Here is a 21,561-nt window from a genome sequence, read left to right on the forward strand (position 1 = left end):
GACATATATTTTTTTTTATTTTGCTCATTTCTGTGATGATTGATTTATTCTCTCTTTACAATTGGCTTTGAAGATAAAAGTGTGTGTCGCGGGGGGGGAGGCGGTGAAGGACTGATGTAAGCTCTGAAATTAACCATCTCACATTCTGAAGCTGATGCCAGAAGCTGTTTTTGTCTGTCCCTCTGCCCTTCATCACTGCATGCCCTACAAGCTTTCACAGATGCTTCATATTTCCTAACTTTTTGCATCTGTAATGGTGTCCCTTATTTATTGGTATCTTCTAATGTTGGTGCATTTTGTTGGATGAATTGAATCTTATTATACTGCTTCACATTGATAATAGAATGTAAAGGTATATTTATGTTATTACTTATTTTTGTATCTTTTTCAGTAGAAGGTTTTCATTTAATGGTAACCTAGTATAACGAATTTCATCACTGAATTGCAACAACATATTTTTCTTTTCAAGGAGCTGAAATTAAAATTAAGATGTGACTTTTAAAAATTCCTTTCATTTTGGCATTTCTCTTAAGGATGCTTTAAGAACAAGCAAACAAACAAGCAAATAAACTACACTAAAAACCCGTGCTTTTTTCAAAAGGAAAGGAAACCCAAAATACTATTTATATAACCAGAATTCCAGTGTAACTTAGATAAAGAATTTTAGTAACTGTAGTGCCACCTTGGCAATATCCACTATCGGTTAACTGCCAAAAGAAGACAGTAAAAACTACACAAGTACTATTTTAAAAACATTAATATATATATAGCAAGAGCTGCAGCACAGTTAGTTTCAAAGGATAACAGAAGGCTGAAAAAAATAAAACCACTTTCACATGGAAAGGAATACCAAAAGTTATTCTTTGAACCTTAGGGAATTTTGTAAGAGTTAACTGTTCTCAAATGTTAGAAGTTGAAGGTAATATATTTTTTGCCACTTAAAGGGTACAGTTTACTTTGTATGTTGCTTATTGGTTTTTTTAATGAACTTAAGAAAACCCTCAAAATCCTCTGAATAAAAATATTGGAGAATTAAATATTACTAAGAGTATTAATAATCAGAAGGTAGCTTCAGAACTGAAGTTATAAGAAGATGTATGGAGTTAGTTTTACAATTTATCATTGGCTTAAATTTGGATTTATAAGGTAACTTCATAGCTGCAGTGATGACTTCTTACAGTGAATACAAAAAAAGGAAGTTTAATAAGAAGCTAATAATACTGTGGAAATACTGAAAATATGTTTCCTTTAGATACTAAACTAGTAAACTTAATTTAAATTGACAAATTTAGCTTACTTTAGAAACAAATATGAAAATACTCCAAGCTATTTTTTTTTGTTGTTGTTTTTTGAACTGGAATCAAACTATGTATTCTTCAGTGGTACGGCTCAGGTGATGAATTCTTGTGTAAGCCTTGATGTTAATTAAAATGTATTGAGATCTTACAAGGTACCCAGTCTGTTGTTTCTGTAGAATTCTTTTGGGAATTTCTGCATTTAATTTTGTTTTCCAAAATCTGAAGCAGATCATCCCAGCATGGTGGTGCTGCTACCACATACTTTCTCTAGTTCAAGATGTTGGAGGATGGATAGCACTTAGCTTGAATGGAACTGAAGCCCTAAAGCTCTTTTTCAGTCTCAGGCATTGCAAAACTGCATTAAAAGCTGTAAAAACTTGCTTTGTATTGTCAGATTTCAGCCTCATATAGTAGCCTATTTGTGGCCATAGAAGACAGTTATTTATTCAAGAGAGAAATATAATGCGTGTTTTCTAAAGGTAATAGTGAAAATATGAAAAAAAAACCCCAACCTTTCTCCTATTTTCTCTTGCAGTCCTTGATCAAGGAAAAGTGCACAAAATATTCCATGCCTTATGCAGCAAACTTCATATTCTTAACAAAGTCCCTACTAAAGCTATTAAATAGTCAGCAGAACATTTAACCACAACTCCTAAGCTTTCAGTTTTGGATTGAATATTCTTTGTTAATGGATTGACTTCAAAGCTTTCAGACATAAATTTTATATAACCTGTTATTCATTCCCACTGGAGCATTTTATAATGTATTAAGTATCACTGAGTAAAAGGAACGTTACCTTAATGAGGAGTTCAATAATAAATGTATTTACTTCTGTATTGTTTGTGTAAATGATTTCTACATGTTTTTTTCAAACTTATTGAAAGGCACCTGAAGACATTAAGGGCCCTCTGTGCAATTTATCTTTGTAACTACAAGTGAGTTATATAAATACTAAATATATAAATACTAGAGTTTGCATTAAGACTATAAAGAGGATAAAATTATATATGAAAATGAGTACTTTGTTTTGAAAACTTTTCTATAGATACTTTAAAAAAATCTTCCCAGCATATTCAAATAAAGTAAAACTTGCCTAAAACTTCTGTTAGTTTTGTAATTTCGATTATATAAAAAATGTTGAGACATCCAGCTGCTACTACAGTTCATAACAAGTTTCACATTGACCTTTTGTAGTGAAGTCCAGTTCATTTGTATTAACAAGTGTCACCCCTGAATGCAATTTTTATTCTTCAGAAGACCTTCTAATGTATAGACAAAGCACCACCACAAAATTTGTGCTAAACTAATAAATGCATTTCGAAGATACTTCTTAGTTCTTAAAAGAACACAGAAAATGCAGTGCTTTATTTGTGTCTCTAACTTCTGTTGCTTTAACTCACAGGCTGGTCTTCCTCCCTAACCCCTTTGTTAACAAGTGGTGGTCCTGTCCCCCTGGGTGGCAGGCCCACCCTTCTTCACCAAGCTGCTGCCCAGGGAAATGTCACTTTATTATCAATGCTGCTTAATGAAGAAGGACTGGACATTAATTACTCTTGTGAAGATGGCTATTCTGCCTTGTATTCTGCTGCTACGAATGGACATACAGGTAAATGATACTAAGGTCTATTATGGCATCCATGTAAAATAGTGAAAGCTTACTTCCTAAGTTTTTAATATTCAGTTAGGTCAAATGCATTTTTCTTAAAAATGTGAAATTGAAAATGAAATATATAGATTATATGACCAAAGTCATGATATATATATAGGCAATGCTTCTTGAGGCAGAATTTTGGAACTCAGCGTTTGAAACACAGAAAATTGGTAGCATTCTGCAGGAACATCTGTTCTGTTTCTCCACTCCCTTCATATACAAAGCTACCAGATATTATCACCCCATATTCTGTGAGAAACTAAAGATCTTTTTTAGCAATGGGAACTTGAAAGAAAGAACTTCCCTCTACAGGGATTAAGCAGCAAAGAATAGGTCATCACCAGGGTTTTGATATTCTGCAGCAGCAGTGAAAAGGATGGAAGATCGTGTCAGAATAGTGTGTTACTTGGGAAATAAAATGAGCTGTCTTTATTTTTGAACTAAATGAAATAGCCTTCATTTGTTACCTAGGCTCTCCTGAGAAAATTAAAAGGTTTTTTTTTCTTTCCTCATGACCCCAACCCTCCTCTGTATTGAGGTAGTAGCATTTCTGAACCTTTCAACAGTCAGTCTTCGTATTTTATGAATATATTTATGAAATGTATCAAGTATGTTACTAGGAGATACATTTTTCATGAATACAAACTCCAAGCAATAATTTTCAGATTTTTAACACAAGGCTCTCAAACAGCAGTTACTTTTTAAAGTACAGTGCACACCATGGTAGCTTTTTCTACCTATGTAAAACCTTCCAGATTCTTATATTTCAAGTTGTATCACTATGCTGTTTTGGATACTAAATCCAGTGATACCAATGGCAAATATTCCATTAATTTTTAGTAAAGTCAAAATTTTATTTCAGAGTCAAAGGTGGAACATAGTCCCATTAAAGCCACTACTTTCAAGAGTACTTTATGGTTTTATTTAATAAAATATTTGTTAGTGGCACAATTAGAAAACCCTGATTTAGTGTTCCAAATAGCACTTAGAGAGACTGTTTCATAATTTTTCTCAAGTATTTAAAAAATAAAACTAAAGTTAGGATACAAAATCCACAGATAGGCAGATAGTGTACATTTTTCTGACATGTTCAGGGTTAATTTTACTACCAGGCATAGGGAAGGAGGAATTTTCCCTTTGCTCAGAATGGTGTATTCTTCTTTGCTTCCTAGGTGCTACAGGTATTTTTTTTTTAGAAACATCCAGGCCTTTTCACCTGAGATTCTTTCCTGTTGCCAAGACCTTTAAAATAGCAAAAAAGTACTTTTTTTTTAAACTTTGGTGATTTTTTTCCTTTTTTCAACTTGTTATCTGCAGTTTTAAGAATCCAAGGTAATTATATTGTGTGGATTTATTATTCTCCCCTCACTGAATGGATGTTTGGTGTATTCATCTAAGCTTACATCCATTTCTTATTGCTAATGTTTGTGGGCGACTGTAATTGACCCAACTCTTCTTTACTCATCTTGTATTCTAAAATTGCTTCAAAGCAAATATCCTGATTTTCAGTTACAGTTACTGAGCAGCTCTTACTGACAGCAAAGGCAATTTGATTCCTTGTTTTATTGTCAAAATTTCAAATAAGAAAGCCACATGACAGAATTGTGAAAACACAAAAACAAAACCAAACATATGCATATGCACCCTGTAATTGTTTAGTATCTTTTATTTTCTGAGATAAAAACTATATTACAGAGTTTATAGTGTTGCTCTTCTATTTATAGTTGACAGGATGTGAAAAATACTTTGTTGTACAAATCATCACATTTCAGCAACTAAATGGATTGTGTGAATCCTGAATGAGAGAATCACACAACAGCAGTGTTGATGTCTCCTTAATAAATTATATGAAAATTGAAAGTTACAGATTTATAATGTTTTGGGAGAAAGATTTTTGTGCTTAACTTTATTATATAGTCCTTTTTCATTACTTGTAGTTTGTTCTCAAGTGAATGGATATATGTAGAAATTCAAAGTGGAGGCTTGTTTTTAGAAGTTACTTATATAGGCTTAAGAAAGGGTGTATAGAAGTAAATATTTTTTTAAAGTCCTTTCTAATACCTTTTCTTAACCAGCCAGGTGGAAAGAAATTATACTGGTGTCATTTTAGGATAAAATAGTTTATTGTTCAGATTTTTCAGTGTGTTGAGTAGTGTTGCCAATGGTAAGTTTCTGAGGGTTTTTTTCCTTAGAATCATACGATCACTTAGGTTGGAAAAGACCCTTCAGATTGTTCAGTCTAACCATAAGACTTAACACAAGCCTATCCTTGTGGGTGATCACACCATGATTTAATTTATTCAGAATATTTTTAAAGTGGACTTAGTGACTAAATGGATTTTGAGATTTTTAAGTCAACTAACCACATTTTCTTGTTTCTCCTGGAGAAGATTTCACCAGACAAAAGAGTAACTTTAGAATTGATAAAAGCAAGTATAATGAGTACCTCCCTTCAGAAACACCGTGTTTGGGAGATTCTGAGAAGAGTGGAAAGCAAATGATCCCCACGCATTTCCAGTGAAGAAATACAGTGTTTGAGATGTGTAGATAGCTTGAGAGTGGTAGAGCACATTGTAACCAGCATGGTGGCAGCAGCTGTTATATACTCTCAGCCCATTCTGTAGAAAAAATTGAGTTACACAAGAAAAGAGCACTGAAATATTCTGTCCTAATCTATCCTAATTGCAAAATGTTTAACTTTCCTGTTTGGAAACAGTTGCCTTTTGAGAGCTGCAGCAGAGGGTTTTTCCAGTGCATGAAGTTAATAGCAGATGCTTTGTTTCCACCACACACTATCCCTACTTCTGTAGGTCTGAGAGAGAGAAATTCATGTAAAAATATACGTTTTCTTTGTATTTGAATGGACATGAGGAAACGGTTAATAATTTCATTATTTAACCACTAGTTTGAGATAGCTGAACAGGTTGTTTTACCATGCTATTCTTGGTTTGACCATTAGCAAAGAAGGAGCCACTTCAGGTCTATTGTACACTTAGTAGTTCTCTTAGCTAATAGATCTCCATAGCTTTATGATGTTGCAAATCCTGACTGTTCTCTGCCACAAAGAGGTTGAGAAAGACAAAATTAAACAGTAAGAGTTTCTGAATCCAAGAGATGTGGAGAAAATAATATCCTTTGGACTCAGCTATGTGCTAATCATATGCATTTATGGTGTAATCGATTCTCTTCTATCCTGAGTATTTGGAGGCTGTGGCACCCTGATTGATAGGAAAAAACTGGAATGTGGGAAGTAGAAAGGAGTGAGGTGCAGAAACATACAGCTACATGGAGTCAGCTTTGTCAAGCCACCGGATGTATCTGCATGATGTTTGCCAACACTCTGGAAGAACTAACTACCCAGCTGTGGAGGAGAGCAGTAAAGTCTCCAGGTGTTTGTCCTAATTTGCTTCCATGTTTTGCTTTTGTTTTGACCAACACTTTTGACTTAGTGGCACCAATGTCTGTCTAGTGCCTGCCCTTCCACCTAGTACTCCACGCTGCTGATTACTTCTATGGCAGACCAGAGTGAACTGGAGTGAATGAGCCTGGATTGACCCAAATTACCCTTCTCCAAATCCCAGTAAAAAGTCCACCCAGAAAACCCAGGCTTCTTGGAGAGAATTGCTCTTTTACTTGATATGCCACCAGAACAGGTCACGTAGAGCTTACTAGCTCACATGTTCTGCTGTGTGAAAGTAGCTCATGGTCATGGTCACACTTACACCTAAGAATAAAAAGCTCTTTTCAGAAGCAGTATTTTCACAGAGATAAGCTTCATCAGAAACAGTATTTTTACAGACATAAGCTACCACCTGAATGATCTGCCAATCCATACGTGTGAATTAACCATGCCTTTCTAGAAAGGTGGTCTTGTTCTGTGTGTTCATGGCTTTTGCATGGCTAACATATGCTTTATGACCAAACAGCAGAGTATTCTAGCCAAATACTTGAAACTGCTAGGTGAAAATTTTTTCAACATCCCTCATAAACTTTAGAAGTATTTTAGGATGTCAAGCAGGAATCTGTATTTTCAAGTTAATCATTTAATATAGGACTGGGATTAACAATGGAAAGAAGAAAAAAAGGTCATTCTTAGCAGAGTATTTTTGTGTTAAAAAGTGAATGAAAATATAACTTTATTTTAAGTGGTACTATCTTATAATTGGAAGGACTTGGTAAGTTAGTTAACAGAGAGTTTCTTTATGACTTAAAAAAAATTATAGGTCAAGTCCTGGTAACTTACTGTGACAACCAACTTTACAACAACAACAACAACAAATTTCATGTCAGATTACTTATTTCAAAAGTAAAGAATCCTAATTTATAAAATAATAACTAAGAATGTTTTAAAATCCTGCTTCTTAATGTTAAATTATTTATTCAATCAACTCCACGACATCTGTATTAGTATTTGAAAAAATTGTAATGGGAGTAAATACATTGAAGAATTGTTTAGACTGGTCAGATTTCTAAGTAGTTCTTAATATATTTTTCTGATATCCAAGTAGTTCTTAATATATGTTTCTGATATCTAGAGTTAAACTTCACTAGCAGAACTTGGCTTCAGGATTTTACCGAGTGCTGGAACCGCATGTATTAAGCTTGCTCAGAAATCAGGTCAGGAGTTTATAATTGATGTTGTAGCTGAGCTTATTTTCCAAGTAGTAGTTTCAATTACAAAAGACTTGTTTTATTTTGGTCTGGAGCCAATTTCAAGAATGAGGAACAGATCAACTGTTTTCTTCAAAGTTAATTGCATCAAATGATATTCCAATTTGTGGGTGAAAAGCACTCTAATTACTATGTAATTAATTATCTTAAATTAGCTGTAGGGATGATGGAATCAGGCTGGTACTATTTTTAGGATGTCATTTTGGAACTATATGAATGGGAATGGTTTGGGGAGGTTTGAGTTTGTCAGCTTATTTTATTTGTCATCGCAATCACAAGTCAAAGTGTCCTAAAACAAGACTGGCCAGTGTGTTGCTTGAGTTACGTGTGGCTTGTGAACATCTCCCCTGTGGCTGTCATATTTGTCACGACTGCCAGTAGGCAGTGATGCCTTTTAGGGACTCCTGGATAACTCAGATTCCCCACTTTAGAGGTAAAATAGCTAATACTGTGGGAGTTGCCTGTAGTGGGCATTTATTTGAATCCCAGCAGAACCCAACCCAAACCCTTTTTGCAAAATGGTGGTGATGCCCCCGGGAGACCATTCTCATCTCTCTCCTACAAACTTCTTCCTGAGCTTATATTTCAGTCCCCTAAGGTGTGATGTGTAGTCCAAAAGACTGGCTGATTGTTGCCCCTTGAGCAGACTTTAGCCTCTGGTAGTTTTAACCACTTGTTCTTGTTGATTCATTCTGTGGTTTTGCTCCATTTATAGACTGTGTGAGATTGCTGCTGACTGCAGAAGCACAAGTTGACGCTGCTGATAAAAATGGCTTTACACCCTTGTGTTCAGCAGTTGCTAAGGGACATGTCAAGTAAGTGAAGCCTTTAAGATTTTGCCTGTCAGCTGTTACTCAATTTTATATTCTCTTTACATTATATATTTTTTTCATTACATTACTGTTGCATTCTTATGTATTTAGCTATAATTTATTGAAAGCATCTACTTAAACTCCTGTTCTTAGGCCATTCTGATTTGAATATTTTCTATTTGTTTTGTTTCCAATTTCAGCTCTTAAGGTTGCTGAACATGTATTCTTAGCAATTACAGTGTGGTACTGGTCTACACGGGCATCATACCTCTGAATTTCTTAATTTTCTTTGAGTTATCAGCCATAGTATAGGATTAACAGAGAAAGGAAGAAGGAAATCATTTTTGCACTGATTTTTTTCAAGCATAGAAAACTATGAGTATCATATTCAGAGGCAAAAGAACATCTGAGTTTTCTCCTTAGTGATATAGGATCAATTACCTAACACAACAAGACAAGGTTTTTGAAGGTTTAAGTTTTTTTGTATCAGTAACTGAAAAACGGAAAATTATGTACAAGTCAAATAATATTACTAAAAACATTTTTCAAAATGTAATTAGAATAATTTATATCATAGAATCATAGGAAATAGAACTGGAAGTTGGAAGCAACTATTAAATACCAGTTTCCAGAGCAACATTTTCCAGAGAAAATTATTACAAATTCAAAAGGCTTTAAACAGAATTACTAAGAATTCTTATTACAGAATTTACCTTTGTTTTACATATCTTTGCTTTTTTTACTCTTTCTGATTCTTTTGATGTTTAAATTTTGTTATTTTTAAGGATTTTACTCTGGTACAGTCACACACAGGAATCAGTCTTTGAGTGTTATACTGTGATAGCCTCTGACCCCACACTGAGGAAGAGTGGGGTCTCTGTTCTTCTGACTGTGTTCCATAAGTGTATAAGAATCTTCAGAGATTCATGCCACTTCTTAAAGATTTCAAGCTCATCAACTAATGGTTATTTTTTACTGGAAGTCTTACTCCAGAGGTAGCAGAATCCCACTCAGTGTTTTGAGCACAGAAATATGTATCTAGTTAAGTGTTTCAGTGTTTTGCATAAAATCTGTAAAAAATATGTATGACTTGACAAGACAAACCCAAAATACACCCTTCATATTCTCTCACTAAAATAAATACCTTAACACTTCATTTAAACAGGAAGCTATTTATTTCCCTGACTTACCCTCACAACACTTTGCTGGGTGTCATCTGCTGTGCTGTGATATTGCAGGCTTTATATGCCTTTTGCCTTAGAGTTATGTAATATGATATCTCTAAACACTTTTTTTGCTTTTACTTTTCTAGATACTAAACATGAACTGAATTGTAAAATTGAGCATGGAATAATAACAGGGCTAGCCAGAAATGTCAGGGAGAGTACAAGTGGTTCAGGCTGTTTGATTTGTTGATTGTTTCAAAGTTCAGGAGCAGAAAAAAAAAAAATCTGTAATAGGTAGAATTTGGGGCAACAGTATTGTCTGTCTCCTAATGCGGAGTTAATGACAGCACTAAACTGCTCTCAATTGCACACCAGGTGTCTGTCATAGACTTGCTAACCAGTTCCCTGTGACATCTTTATTAACCTTGTTCTTGAGCCAAGACAAAACTGTTGTTCTAACTCTAGTTATGTAGTCAGAAAAAAAATTCTAGTTTTTTGTGGCTAGTCTAGTAAATCACCAGATCAGAAACTGGTTTTAGGAGAAACTTCCAGAATCATTTCCCATGTTGTCCAGGCCAGTTCCCTGAACTTAAGGTCAAAAGTCAATGTAGCTTTTTGAGATTCACCAAATACAATGTAAAACACCAAACCAGTTATTTGTAACCTAGCAGACTTTAAAACTCAGTCTTGATTTGCTGTATGGAAATGTCTTGTTATGAGCCCTTCTTAAGATGATTTTTGTGACTGTATGGTTAGGATATATGCCTAACATTCGTTGAGGGAGAACATTATTTTTATTTGTATTTTTTTTCTGTTCAGTTGAGCATTTTTGGAAATCATAGCCAAGTATCAATGCTATCTGTTTTACTCTTCTCTAAAACTGTGCATTTTACCTTGAACTTAACTGATTTTCTGACTGAATAGAAACTTATCAAAAGGCAATTTTCTTAAATAATTGTGATTTTTTTAGTATGTTATTTCTTATATCCTTATATTCTTAAGTGTACCTTACATTGTTTTAAATATTTTGTCATAGTTTTGTTACAGAATGATCTCCTAATCAGTAGTTACTTGGCATTGCATTAACTGCTTTGAGGCTTTATTGTTGATATGCTTTCTATTTTTATGGACTGATAAATACTGAGCTGGAGAGCTGGGAACTTATCTTTATTAACAGTGCTTGTTTGAACTGCAGACTGAATTGACTGGCATTAAGATTTTTCTGAGGTCTTAAGTGTTCTTGAAAAGCTAGGTTGGGGAAGGGAAAGGTAGCCAACCCTGGCACAAGAATTGGGAAAAAACTGAACCTACTGCTACAGGGTTGTGAGGAAGTACAAGATCTTGGATCTGAATGCCAGCTCCAAGTTAATTGCTCTTCAGCAGTCCATTTAATCTTCCATCTTCCATAACCCAGTAGCTGCCACCAATACACCCCAAGCCATCTTTCTGTAGTAGCCTTCATTCAGGGATCTGAATGGTAGGTACTGCCGCAGCTGTTTCACTGTCTCCACCAGGTTACTTCCCTAGACGAATGTCCATTTTGCTGGTAAAGCTAGTCCTAGTCCTTAATTTTATTTTTTCCCTTTTCTTTTGAAATCTATTTTAAATATCAGTAGTCAGAAATGTTTCTTTTTTTGCTCAGCTGAATGTTTTTCTTAAGCAGCTGTCATCAAGTTTTCATCAGTCTTGTGAAATTCAGTGTTTTACATTCACAGTTTTTAAATGCAGTTACAGTAGTTTAAGATTTACATGTTGAAAGTAACCTGTCTTTATACATGTGTACAAAATTATACTTTATACTTGTGTTTATGGGTTGATCACAGGTAGATCTGTATCTGTAAAATCAATACTTTATTTAAAATATTTAAATGTCATAAGTCATAAAGAGGTGTTGGATGTCTAACATAAGACAATTTTATTGCTTTATTGTTTGCTGTAGATGTGCAGAATTATTAATTATGTATCAGGCTGATATTAACCATGCTGCTGAAAGAGGACAGACACCTTTATACCTGGCCTGTAAAAATGGAAATAACGATTGTATTAAGCTATTGTTGGAAGGTGGAGCAGATCGAACAGTAAAAACCAGTGTAAGTTAAAATAGTTTGTAAAGTTAAAGTACCTTGTATAGTTCTGAATATTGACATTAAAATATTTATTTAAACTTTTCTTTAAAGCTGGAATAAGCCATATAATTTGAAATCGGTATTTTGTTATTTTCATCATACTTTCTGGGGTTTTTAAACTGTATATTGTCTAAAATCTCCTAAATGATGTGACTTTCACAGCATTTGACATATTTCAGATTCCACCGGCAATTTGCTGCAACTTTTCTCCAGCACTGGATTTGTAAAATGAAACTTTTCTGTTTTGGCTTATTTTTAAGATGGAGAAGTGGAGATAGGGATTTTGCTTCCACTTTTTGTTACAGTGCCTTATTGTTGTCCTTGAAAGGACAACACCCCAAAACTTTCTTGCCAGTCCTGTAAAGTTTCATATATCACAAATGACAGAATATGGCAAAAAAAAAGTCATATCTGGAGGAGAAAGGGAGGAGAACTGTCTCAAAATTAGTACTTACATATTGCCTTTTTCAGGTGCTTTTCTAAAGTTTTTCTTAAAGTCTGATGTCAGTAGATTCTCATGACAATAAATGTGGGTTATAGGCCATCCCAAAATACAGCACAAAGAGTAGTAGCTTTACAGAACGTTCTATTCCTCCTATAATTATTACACTAATTTTTTTATGATTCATTTATTTTGCATCTGGAAAGTAAATTTGACTTGCAGTGAGAGAAAGTTGTGATGTCAAAACTGTGAAACTGACTAATAAATGTATCAATACAGCATGAAACAATATTGATAGTTGGAATAATTTTTGTTTGATGCACAGGAAGGAAGCAGTTTACTAGCAGCATGTAAGAACTGTATCACTTAGACTTATCTAAAAATTTTGAAGACTTCATCTGTTAGACTGTCCTTGGAGAAAACTGTAAATTTTTTTTCTGTTACATTTTCTTCCCTCCCTTCCACCCAAAACACATACAAGCAACTCTGTTTTCCCAGAGGATTATTATGTCACTCTTGCTTGTCTTCTTAATTTCCAGGCAGAGCCTTCCATTCAGATTCTTTGCTGATACAAGTCTACAAACATTTTTCTATGTGTTTGGTGGCAGTGTGCTTTTTGATTTTGTTTTTTTTTAGGATGGCTGGTCACCAATTCATGCAGCAGTGGATTCTGGTAATGTTGAAAGTCTCAAGCTCCTTATGTACTATGGGGAGCCGAACGATGGGAACTGTTTGATGGATGCAGAGCCTAATTTAGACTACTTTGATTTGGAGAAGAGAGAAGATGACTATAGCAGTAGAGTAAAGCCTGTTGTTTCTGCAGATCTCATCAACCATGCTGACAAAGAGGGTTGGACTGCTGCCCATATAGCAGCATCAAAAGGCTTTAAGGTTAGTCTGTGTGAACAAGTTACAGTAACCTGATAGAATTTAGGCAAGATAAATCCTTTTTTATCTTTGAAGAATTACAACTTAGATGTCAAGTCTTAAGTTGTTACCTAGTTTATAGGCCAGCTTGATTTAACAGAGATAGACCTCCAGCAGGCAATTAATCCCAGAATCCAGGTGTCAAATGGAGTGAATTGTCATATTTAAATGTCTACTTCTTATGGCACATTAATAAAAAGAGGAAACATCATTACTTGAGATGCAGATTTTCAAAGTTACAGTGAGGTGAATCCCACCCTGAATGCCCATTCATTGGATGTCATGTGCTTATAGATATTTGATAGACATAGTTTCCAGTTACAGGTAGGAATGATTTAAATTTAACTATGAATAATATTTCCTCTGTGAAGGAGGGGAGAAGAAGAAATTTGAGAACCAGACTAGTGCAGACATAGATTGTTTAATTTATTATTTTGAGCAGCCTTTTTAGCAGGCAGTGAAATATTTTTGTGAGGTTGGGATAACTGATGACGTGGAGGATGACCTGACAGGTCCTACTTATGACAAATAGGAAGATTTCTGGAAATCTAATATTACTTGAAGGTTTTGACATCTGAAGCTATGCACTTCTAACACTGACTGTTTAAAGAACTTCTTTTTATATGGTAGCTGTCAGTCAGATCTTACTGTGAAATTTTTACCCAGGAAGAAAATAGAGGGTGCTAACCACAGAAGAGAATGAATTCTAAGAAAATACAGTCTAAGACTTAAAAAGCTTGTCTTTACATGCCTAGTTCAGTACCTGTCATTATTTTTGCTTTTTTCCTGGTAAATTTACTATGATATGTTCAAAATAGACACAGATTTAAGATTCAGTTTAAGTTACAGGTTTTTTAGAGACAGCCACTGCTTACTCAGCATTTTGCTTTACAAAGTCAGTGTTCCATTACCAATGTCTGTTAGGCAGGTGCAGGTTCTTATTCCAGTTTCCACTTGTATCAATTTAGGTGGAGTTTAAGGTATTTGCTATAGTCTGCAAATACCCAAATAGTGTGTAGTATGTTGGCTCTTTCTGCAAAAATATAATCCTTGGGAACTTTGAATTTAGGTTTCATTTGCTGTCTAAAAGTTGCTTTGACTAGGTGATCTCTCTGAAAGTTCTGACACTGGAAATCTTCATGCATATCTTTCATGAATAACTCAAGGATTTGACTTTCTAAGCATTCCAAACATTCCAAATCAGTTGTTTAATAAGATCTCCATTTGGGGTTGAGGGGAGTCTCTTAGGTGATGAAGGCAGTATAGAGCTGGCAGTCAGATTCCTGCTTTTGCTGTTGGAGAGACTGTATAAAATTGTATTTGATTTAATGCATTTATTGAGTTGAGATATGTTTGGGATACTTAAAAGCTAAAAAAGCTTAATAGCCATCTCCAAGTACTGTTAACACTTCAGCTTCATTCTCTAATCCATTACGTACACTGCATGTCATTCATTTCAGTGCATGATAGCTGCATTTAAACAGTGCTGACATTTGCATCCTTTTGTTTTGAGATGGGTAGGTGCCATTCTTTACAGATTAATTCTGCTAGGACATCTTAGCTGTTATTTCATAGGCAGAAGAGACAACAAAAATCCTCATTTTACTAAGGAAATAGGCTTGATTTCTTTGTTCTGTCCCACTTCTTTCTGCTTTACTTCCCATTTTCAGCCTCACAGTTCAGTCCTCAGCCTTCTGCTGTTCTGCTCTTCATTGCTCCCATTTGAGAGATAGTGCTAGCAAACTAACCTGGCAAGAAAATGTGCTTTTTTTCTGCTTGATTTCCTTCTGGCAAACTTAGTGAGCTAATCATTTTTTGTTAAAGTACTTGGAGGTGCTGTAATTACAGCCTGGTGTAATTTCACCTCACAGGCAGATATACCTTCAATGACTACTATATTTATGAAAGGTCTCAGGGTGTCAGATATACTGACAAAAGTTTCTGTAGAACAGCTACAAAACAGGTAACACTATGCAAACCTGCAACTAGGCACTGTTCTGCATCAAAATACTCAATAGCTGCTTCTCTGTGTTTTTAAGGTTTGGTTTCCCTGCTATGGTTAACCCCAGATGTTATCAATACAGTATTAACTAGTGTAATTTCTGTTGGTTTCTCTTTTTTCCAATATGGATTTGTCTTTAAAAGCATAACTTGAGGCAAAGCTTTCATGAAGGCCACCTGTGTTGTTGCAGAATGATGGTCATTAGAAACAAGGACTTGATCCTTTTCCTGATTGCTGATCAATCAACATTTGCATATAGTTTTATGAGAACTTTTTTTTTATCCCACACTAATTTGGGAAGATCTATATAGTGAGTATTTTTTCATGTTACGTATGATTCTGCCAATCCAAATTTATATGCTAGTAGGTTGTTTCTACTTTTAATGATTTTTCCTTTTGTTGAGCATATGACCTTTTTTAGAGGGCATCATGTTGTTGGCATCCACAAGATGTCTGTGCTCTGACTTAATAAAAATACAATTTTATATCACTGCATTCTTACTATACTTGCAGAATTCCAGGTTTCTGCTTGCAAAAATTATGCCAAATAAGAGCTTGCAAGGTGCTTTTAAAATTATTCTTTTTCTGTGTACCACTCAGGTGTCAGTCATGATGGAAACTCCTACCTGGTGAATTGCAAAGTGAAAACTGGTTTTATGGATTGTTGCCTAAATAGATTCATTTATTAGTCTGTATTAAGCTTTAGAGTTGCTTATTTAGTGTTGCTTGAACATTGAGGCCAAGATGTTTAAACCAGGATAATAGCTGGGTTTCTGTCTCCTTATCAGTACCTAAACTAGTGGCCAGATGTAAGAATTTCTTAATTCAGCTGATCAGCATTTGATGCTTGGAGACAATAGAACCCTGGCTCTGTGTGTTCTGCTTTTTCATAATCATTGAGACTTTCAAGTCTGCTATGAAGTATTTTTACTCCTGGTTTTCAACTCTGTGAGAAACATCATTTGCATTCTATAGAAACTGTAGCTGGTTGTCTTTGGAAATGTATGTGTAAGAATTTCAATTAGGAATCTAACTGTGTATTGGTAGAACTCTTTAATGCAGCAAATGGACAAGTAAATAATACAGTTCCTACCTTTGCAGAACTGTCTAGAAATCCTTTGTAGCCATGGTGGACTAGAGGCTGAGAGAAAAGATAAGTGTAATCGAACATTGCATGATGTTGCTACTGATGATTGCAAACATCTCCTAGAAAACTTAAGTAAGTAAATGCTATCAGCACTACATAAAAATGTTTTTAGTAAAGAACTTATGAAAAGTAAAGAAATATGAAAATATGAAAAGAGTAGTTGTCACTTTTTTTGGCACCACAACATTAAATTACTAGCAAGTTTCTATTCTCCAAATTTTGCAAAAGCATATGATAAAATTTTGGTGGAGGTTATTCAATTCCTCTGGTCTTTGTTTCTAAACCATTCAAAAAGATGGTACATATTGTAAATGTGCAAACATCCATATTCTCTTAAAATTTCTGAATTTAATGTTAGTAATTACTTTTTCAAAAGCTATTGCCCTCCTCTTATATTTTCTTCAAATTCTTGCAGAAATAGTCACGTAGTGGTGGGTAGCTGTCAAATTTCCTCAGGCTAAGATGATCATCTAGTCATATATCTGAATCTCTTTTTAGAGCATAGTTTATTTTGTCACTTAGTTATCATTGAGGGGATTTTTTGTTTGATTCTTCAAATATGTCTTAGAGACAACATCAAAGAACTTTTCTCCAGCATCAATAACTTCTGTAAGAAGATTGCTCTTCTGTTGAAACCTGTCATTTTCTTCCTTCTCTGTAAGTTTTCTCAAAATTCAGTAGAGCAGGCTGATTTGTGTATTTCTTGAGACAGAACTTAATTAGTCCTCTCACTGGTTTTGTATAAATCTAGCTATATATACACAGAGAGATATCTCTGTATTTCTAATACATCTAGCTCTGTATGGCATTTGTAGATTTGTATGCTTTCTATTTTTTCACCTTTTTTTGGTGTTTGTCTTGTGGGATATAGGGACGTGGGTAGTTAAGTTCACTGATTATCAACAAATTAAGGATGTTCTCTGTCTGCTGCTTCTGATTTTCCTCTTCAGCTATTTTAAATCCTGGTGCTTATCATTTAACTGCAGCTTCAGAGGGGAACACAGCTCACTTTCTATTAGAAACTCCTCCATGGTCATCTTCTTTATCAGACTGAAGCACATTTCTGATGGCTGAGTCTGTTAAATAAATGCTTGTATTATTTCCATCAGTCTTAGTGTCTCTGGTCATGCTTGTGAATCCAGCAGCTTTTATCAGGTCAGAATCTTTGGCCTCCCTTTCTCTTCTTCGGTACACCTTAAGCCAAGACTGTGTTTTTGGGTAAGGTGTGTATGTACCATCCTTCACCTTCCTCCCACTCAAGTCAAGTTTCCCCTGTAGAGGATGTGCTCTGACAGATCTGAAAGACTGGGGGCTGGGATTGCCAGAGGTCACATGCACTGAAGTTTGGGCATATACTGTACCTCTGTCCTAGGGGCCTGTTTCCTTGTGGAGAACCCTCTGTACTCCTTACAGTCTGTGCTCATTTCCCTGAGGTCCAGACGTCAGAAGGGCAAGCCTTTGATACATTTCTCACAATTCCACATCTGAAGGATGCCTCTGACTAATCTTTTCCCTATGGTGGGCTGGTGGGTTTAAATCAGAGCTTTTCTGACATCAGAAAAACTTCATTGGTTTGTATCAGCTGAAGATCTGGCTTCTGAACACAAAAGGGAAACAAAGATCATGTTGCAAGACTTCATAATAAGCTGATATGGGGTTTTTTTTTATGGTGTACTTTTTAATTTCAGGGATAATTTCTGAAAGGTATTGTTTGGCATGAAAATTAGAAGACAGCTTCCTTTTCATTTTTAGTCATCTAAATGATCTCCAGAGACTGCTGCTTCTGTTGAATTGTATTCCAAAGAGCAAGATTTAAAATACTTCGTAGTTTCTAGAATATGCATGTAAATTTCCCTTTTTAACATTTTGTCAATATACTCTATAGCAAATCAAATATACCCTTTCAACTGCATTTTTTGTCTTAGCTCTTAGCTTTTTACGTAAAGATTTTTGGCTCAGCTGTGTTTTCCACTTGTGCACTAGTGCCAGAAAATTATTTTCTCCATTGATAATGAAAATGTGCACAAACACAATAAACTGAAAAATTAAGACACTGCCTACCATCTGTCTTAATTTATAAGTAATTAGTCTGTAAAGAGGAAATACAAGATTAAGTAAATTTTGTCTTGCTTCCTGTTATTTAAGCATAATAATACTGAACTTTTTTTGTAAAAAAATACCTTGGTATTTTCAGCACTGCTCTGATTTTGTGGTGGTGACCTGTGCTGTTCTTTACCATTTGCTTCTCTGTAGAAGGAGTTATTTTGTAGCTTTCTTTTGTAATATTAGATGTTATTGGTTTATAATGATGGGATTATTTTAAATTGAGTTTTACAATTTTTCTTATTGTTGCTGTTTTGTTTTTCAACAGATGCTCTTAATGTACCTGTAAGGATTTCAGTCAGTGGCATTGAACCAGTCCACTGTGGTACAGAGGAATTTGATACAATATGTGCTTTAAATATCCGCAAGCAGATGTCATGGGATGATTTTTCAAAAGCAGTGAGTCAGGCAGTGACAAACCATTTCCAAGCAATCACTTCTGATGGATGGAGGAGCCTAGAAGACCTGTCATTTAATAGTGCTGCAGAATCCAACATTGGCCTCAGTGCAAGCAGTATATCTTCTGTCAAACTAGGTATCAATACTGGTGTTAATGAAAAAAGCAAAACTTGGGGGTGTTCTCGAATTTGTGAAACCTTCTAAATAAGATAAAAATATCTTTGAATTACTGCATCTTTTAAAGCTTAGACTAAGAAAACCAATACTAGCTATGAAACTTTGAACAGTGCTGGCATGAAAGCATTCCTTACTTTTAGCTGTGTCTATGGCACAATTAATTATGCACTTTAATATAATATTGGGAATCATGAGGCCCTATGTTAATTACTCTTTTAGTACTTCTAGTACTCCAGAGGAGAAATCAGTATCTCAGATGAAACTAAATTCTCACCCTGAGTGCTGTGTGCAGTTTTGGATGTCACAATACAAGAAAAAGCAATTCAGGAGCATCCAAAGGAGAGGGATGAGGATGGTGAAGGGCCCTGAGGGGAAGCTGTATGAGGAGTGACTGAGGGCACTTGGTCTGTTCAGCCTGGAGGAGACTGAGGAGGGACCTCATTGCAGTTACAACTTTCTCATGAGGGGAAGAGGAAGGGCAGACACTGATCTCTTCTCTGTAATGATCAGTGACAGGACCTGAGGGAATGGCCTGAAGTTGTGTCAGGGGAGGTTTAGGTTGGATATTAGAAAATGGTTCTTCACCCAGAGGGTGGTTGGTCACTGGAACAGGCTCCCCAGGGAAATGGTCACAACACCAAACCTGTCAGAGTTCAAGAAGCATTTGGACAATGCTCTCAGGCCCATGGTGTAACTCTTGGGATGTCCTGTGCAGAGCCAGGAGTTTGACTTTAATGATCCTTGTGAGTCCCTTCCAACTCATGATGTTCTGTGATTCTGCAAAAACAAATCAAAGCCTGCATTGCTTCTTTACAATACATGCAGAATATACAGTATATACAGACTGTAAATCAGCGTAGGTAAACAGAACTGCTGGTTTATGTAACTTCACTTAGCAAGGTAAAAAAGAGAAATCTTCAAAATTATGAGAAATCAGCCAAAATGTTGTGGTTTTAGTAACAGTTGTATAGGTTTCTGAAAATCCTTGTAATTCATCTTAAATCTCCTTCCTTCCTCCACCTTCCCTTCAGCAAAACTGAACCCTAGTGACAGTAGACTGGGCAAATTATTCTGTTTTACTCTGTTTTATGTGTAAAGATGTAAAGAGCAGGCTAGGTGTTTAACTTGTATCTCAACTGGTAGAAAACACTTGTATCTTCAGTCGTATATCAAATAACAGTATGATTTAGTACATCTCATACATGGGACTGGTTTGTTTGTCAAATTTGTCAGTGTAAGCACGTAATTTTTGTAAGTAAGTGAATATGCTTGAGTGTAGGACACTTCATATACATACAAGGAATATCTCTCTCTTTTATTTGTTCTTTTTAACAGGAAACGTTTCATGGTCAACAGGTCAGATTTTTTCCCAGCCACCGTGGGATTTTTTGAAGAACAATAGAGCTGAGCATATCACAGTGTTTTTGTTTGGTAATTTTCAAGTCATAATTTTTCAGTTTTGAATGTTAAGACACTCCATATTAAATACATAATTTGAGAGTCATTTGCTACTGTTTTTGTTCTTCAGTGTTGCTTGATTCTCAGAAATATCATATCCAATTAATTGACTAGATTTTAAAGTGTCTACAACATTTAGAAAATATGCTGGCACGCGAAAGTCCTGCTGCATTTTTCAGTCATATAATAGTGTATATATATTGCTTATGTCATGGATATCCATGAATCTAATGGTGCTGGATAAATGCCTTTCCTTTATTCAGCATTTTAATTTGTGTAGCCTGTAATTTTAAAAGGTCGCTGTAGAATACTGCATGAAAATCGTATGTATCAGTCATACATGCATGTAAAACATGAGAGATTTAGGAAAGTTATTTGTATATCTCATTTTAAGGACCTCAAGAAGGCTGTCTAAACAGTGTGACTTATGCATCCATGATCCATCTTCAGACACTTCAAAATTACCTCCGCCTGGTCAGTAGTAAGCTAGCTTGTCTCTACATGCTAATTGTTTGTCAAAATATTTCTGTAACAGTCTTGACTAAAATCAGTTTTTTGCTCTGTGAAAGAACATCAAGACTTCTAAAAAATGAAATGGGATGAAAGCTGTTATTCTAAATTAAAGTTCCCCCTAAATTTACCCTTTAACTTTAGCCTTGTGAGGGCTTTAGCTTTCTTCTTTAAATAGCTGCTATCTGATTTACTGAATTGCTTAAAAATATATTAAAAGCTCTGTGGTATCTTGTTGCTTTCCCAAGTTATTTCATTTCACTTTTTGAGGATAAGGTAAATTAGAAAAACATTCATGCAAGCAATTATTTGAGATTTGAATTTTATTACTAGCTTATATAGAAATCTCCTGTAACACACTTTATTTAATACCTCAAAATGTAAGGATAATTGAATAATATGAGATAACTTTCATAGATCATTTCTTTTAGCATTGCATCGAATCAGAAATATTTTAGAATCTGCTTAATTTCTTCTGTGTCCTTGGACAGTATTTTATGTTGTCAGGAGAACATGCCACAGGTTTCTGCTGTATTCAGGAATATTGCACAGAGATATGAGTGCATTCCCTTACTGACCTTTTAGAGGTAAAATAGAGTTAAGATAAAAAAAATTTTTAGTTCTACCATACTGATAACATGATCCCATTTCTACTGCAAATAAAGTCCTCAG

At 35.0% G+C, this 21,561-nt stretch overlaps 1 protein-coding gene across 4 annotated transcripts in view; it reads left to right on the forward strand.

Annotated features, from left to right (window-relative positions):
* The window catches only part of CTTNBP2 (cortactin binding protein 2), an 81,833-nt gene that overhangs the window by 40,589 nt on the left and 19,683 nt on the right, over positions 1-21,561 (forward strand). For all 4 annotated transcript variants that reach the window (XM_068996842.1, XM_068996825.1, XM_068996833.1 and 1 more), the window contains 8 exons: positions 2,701-2,904; positions 8,336-8,435; positions 11,538-11,688; positions 12,803-13,057; positions 16,197-16,314; positions 18,614-18,880; positions 20,257-20,352; positions 20,774-20,853. In XM_068996842.1, coding sequence (XP_068852943.1) covers positions 2,701-2,904; positions 8,336-8,435; positions 11,538-11,688; positions 12,803-13,057; positions 16,197-16,314; positions 18,614-18,880; positions 20,257-20,352; positions 20,774-20,853 — 1,271 coding nt within the window. The remainder of the gene's footprint in view (positions 1-2,700; positions 2,905-8,335; positions 8,436-11,537; positions 11,689-12,802; positions 13,058-16,196; positions 16,315-18,613; positions 18,881-20,256; positions 20,353-20,773; positions 20,854-21,561) is intronic.

Source organism: Aphelocoma coerulescens, chromosome 1A, assembly GCF_041296385.1.
Source record: "Aphelocoma coerulescens isolate FSJ_1873_10779 chromosome 1A, UR_Acoe_1.0, whole genome shotgun sequence".
Classification (NCBI taxonomy): domain Eukaryota; kingdom Metazoa; phylum Chordata; class Aves; order Passeriformes; family Corvidae; genus Aphelocoma; species Aphelocoma coerulescens.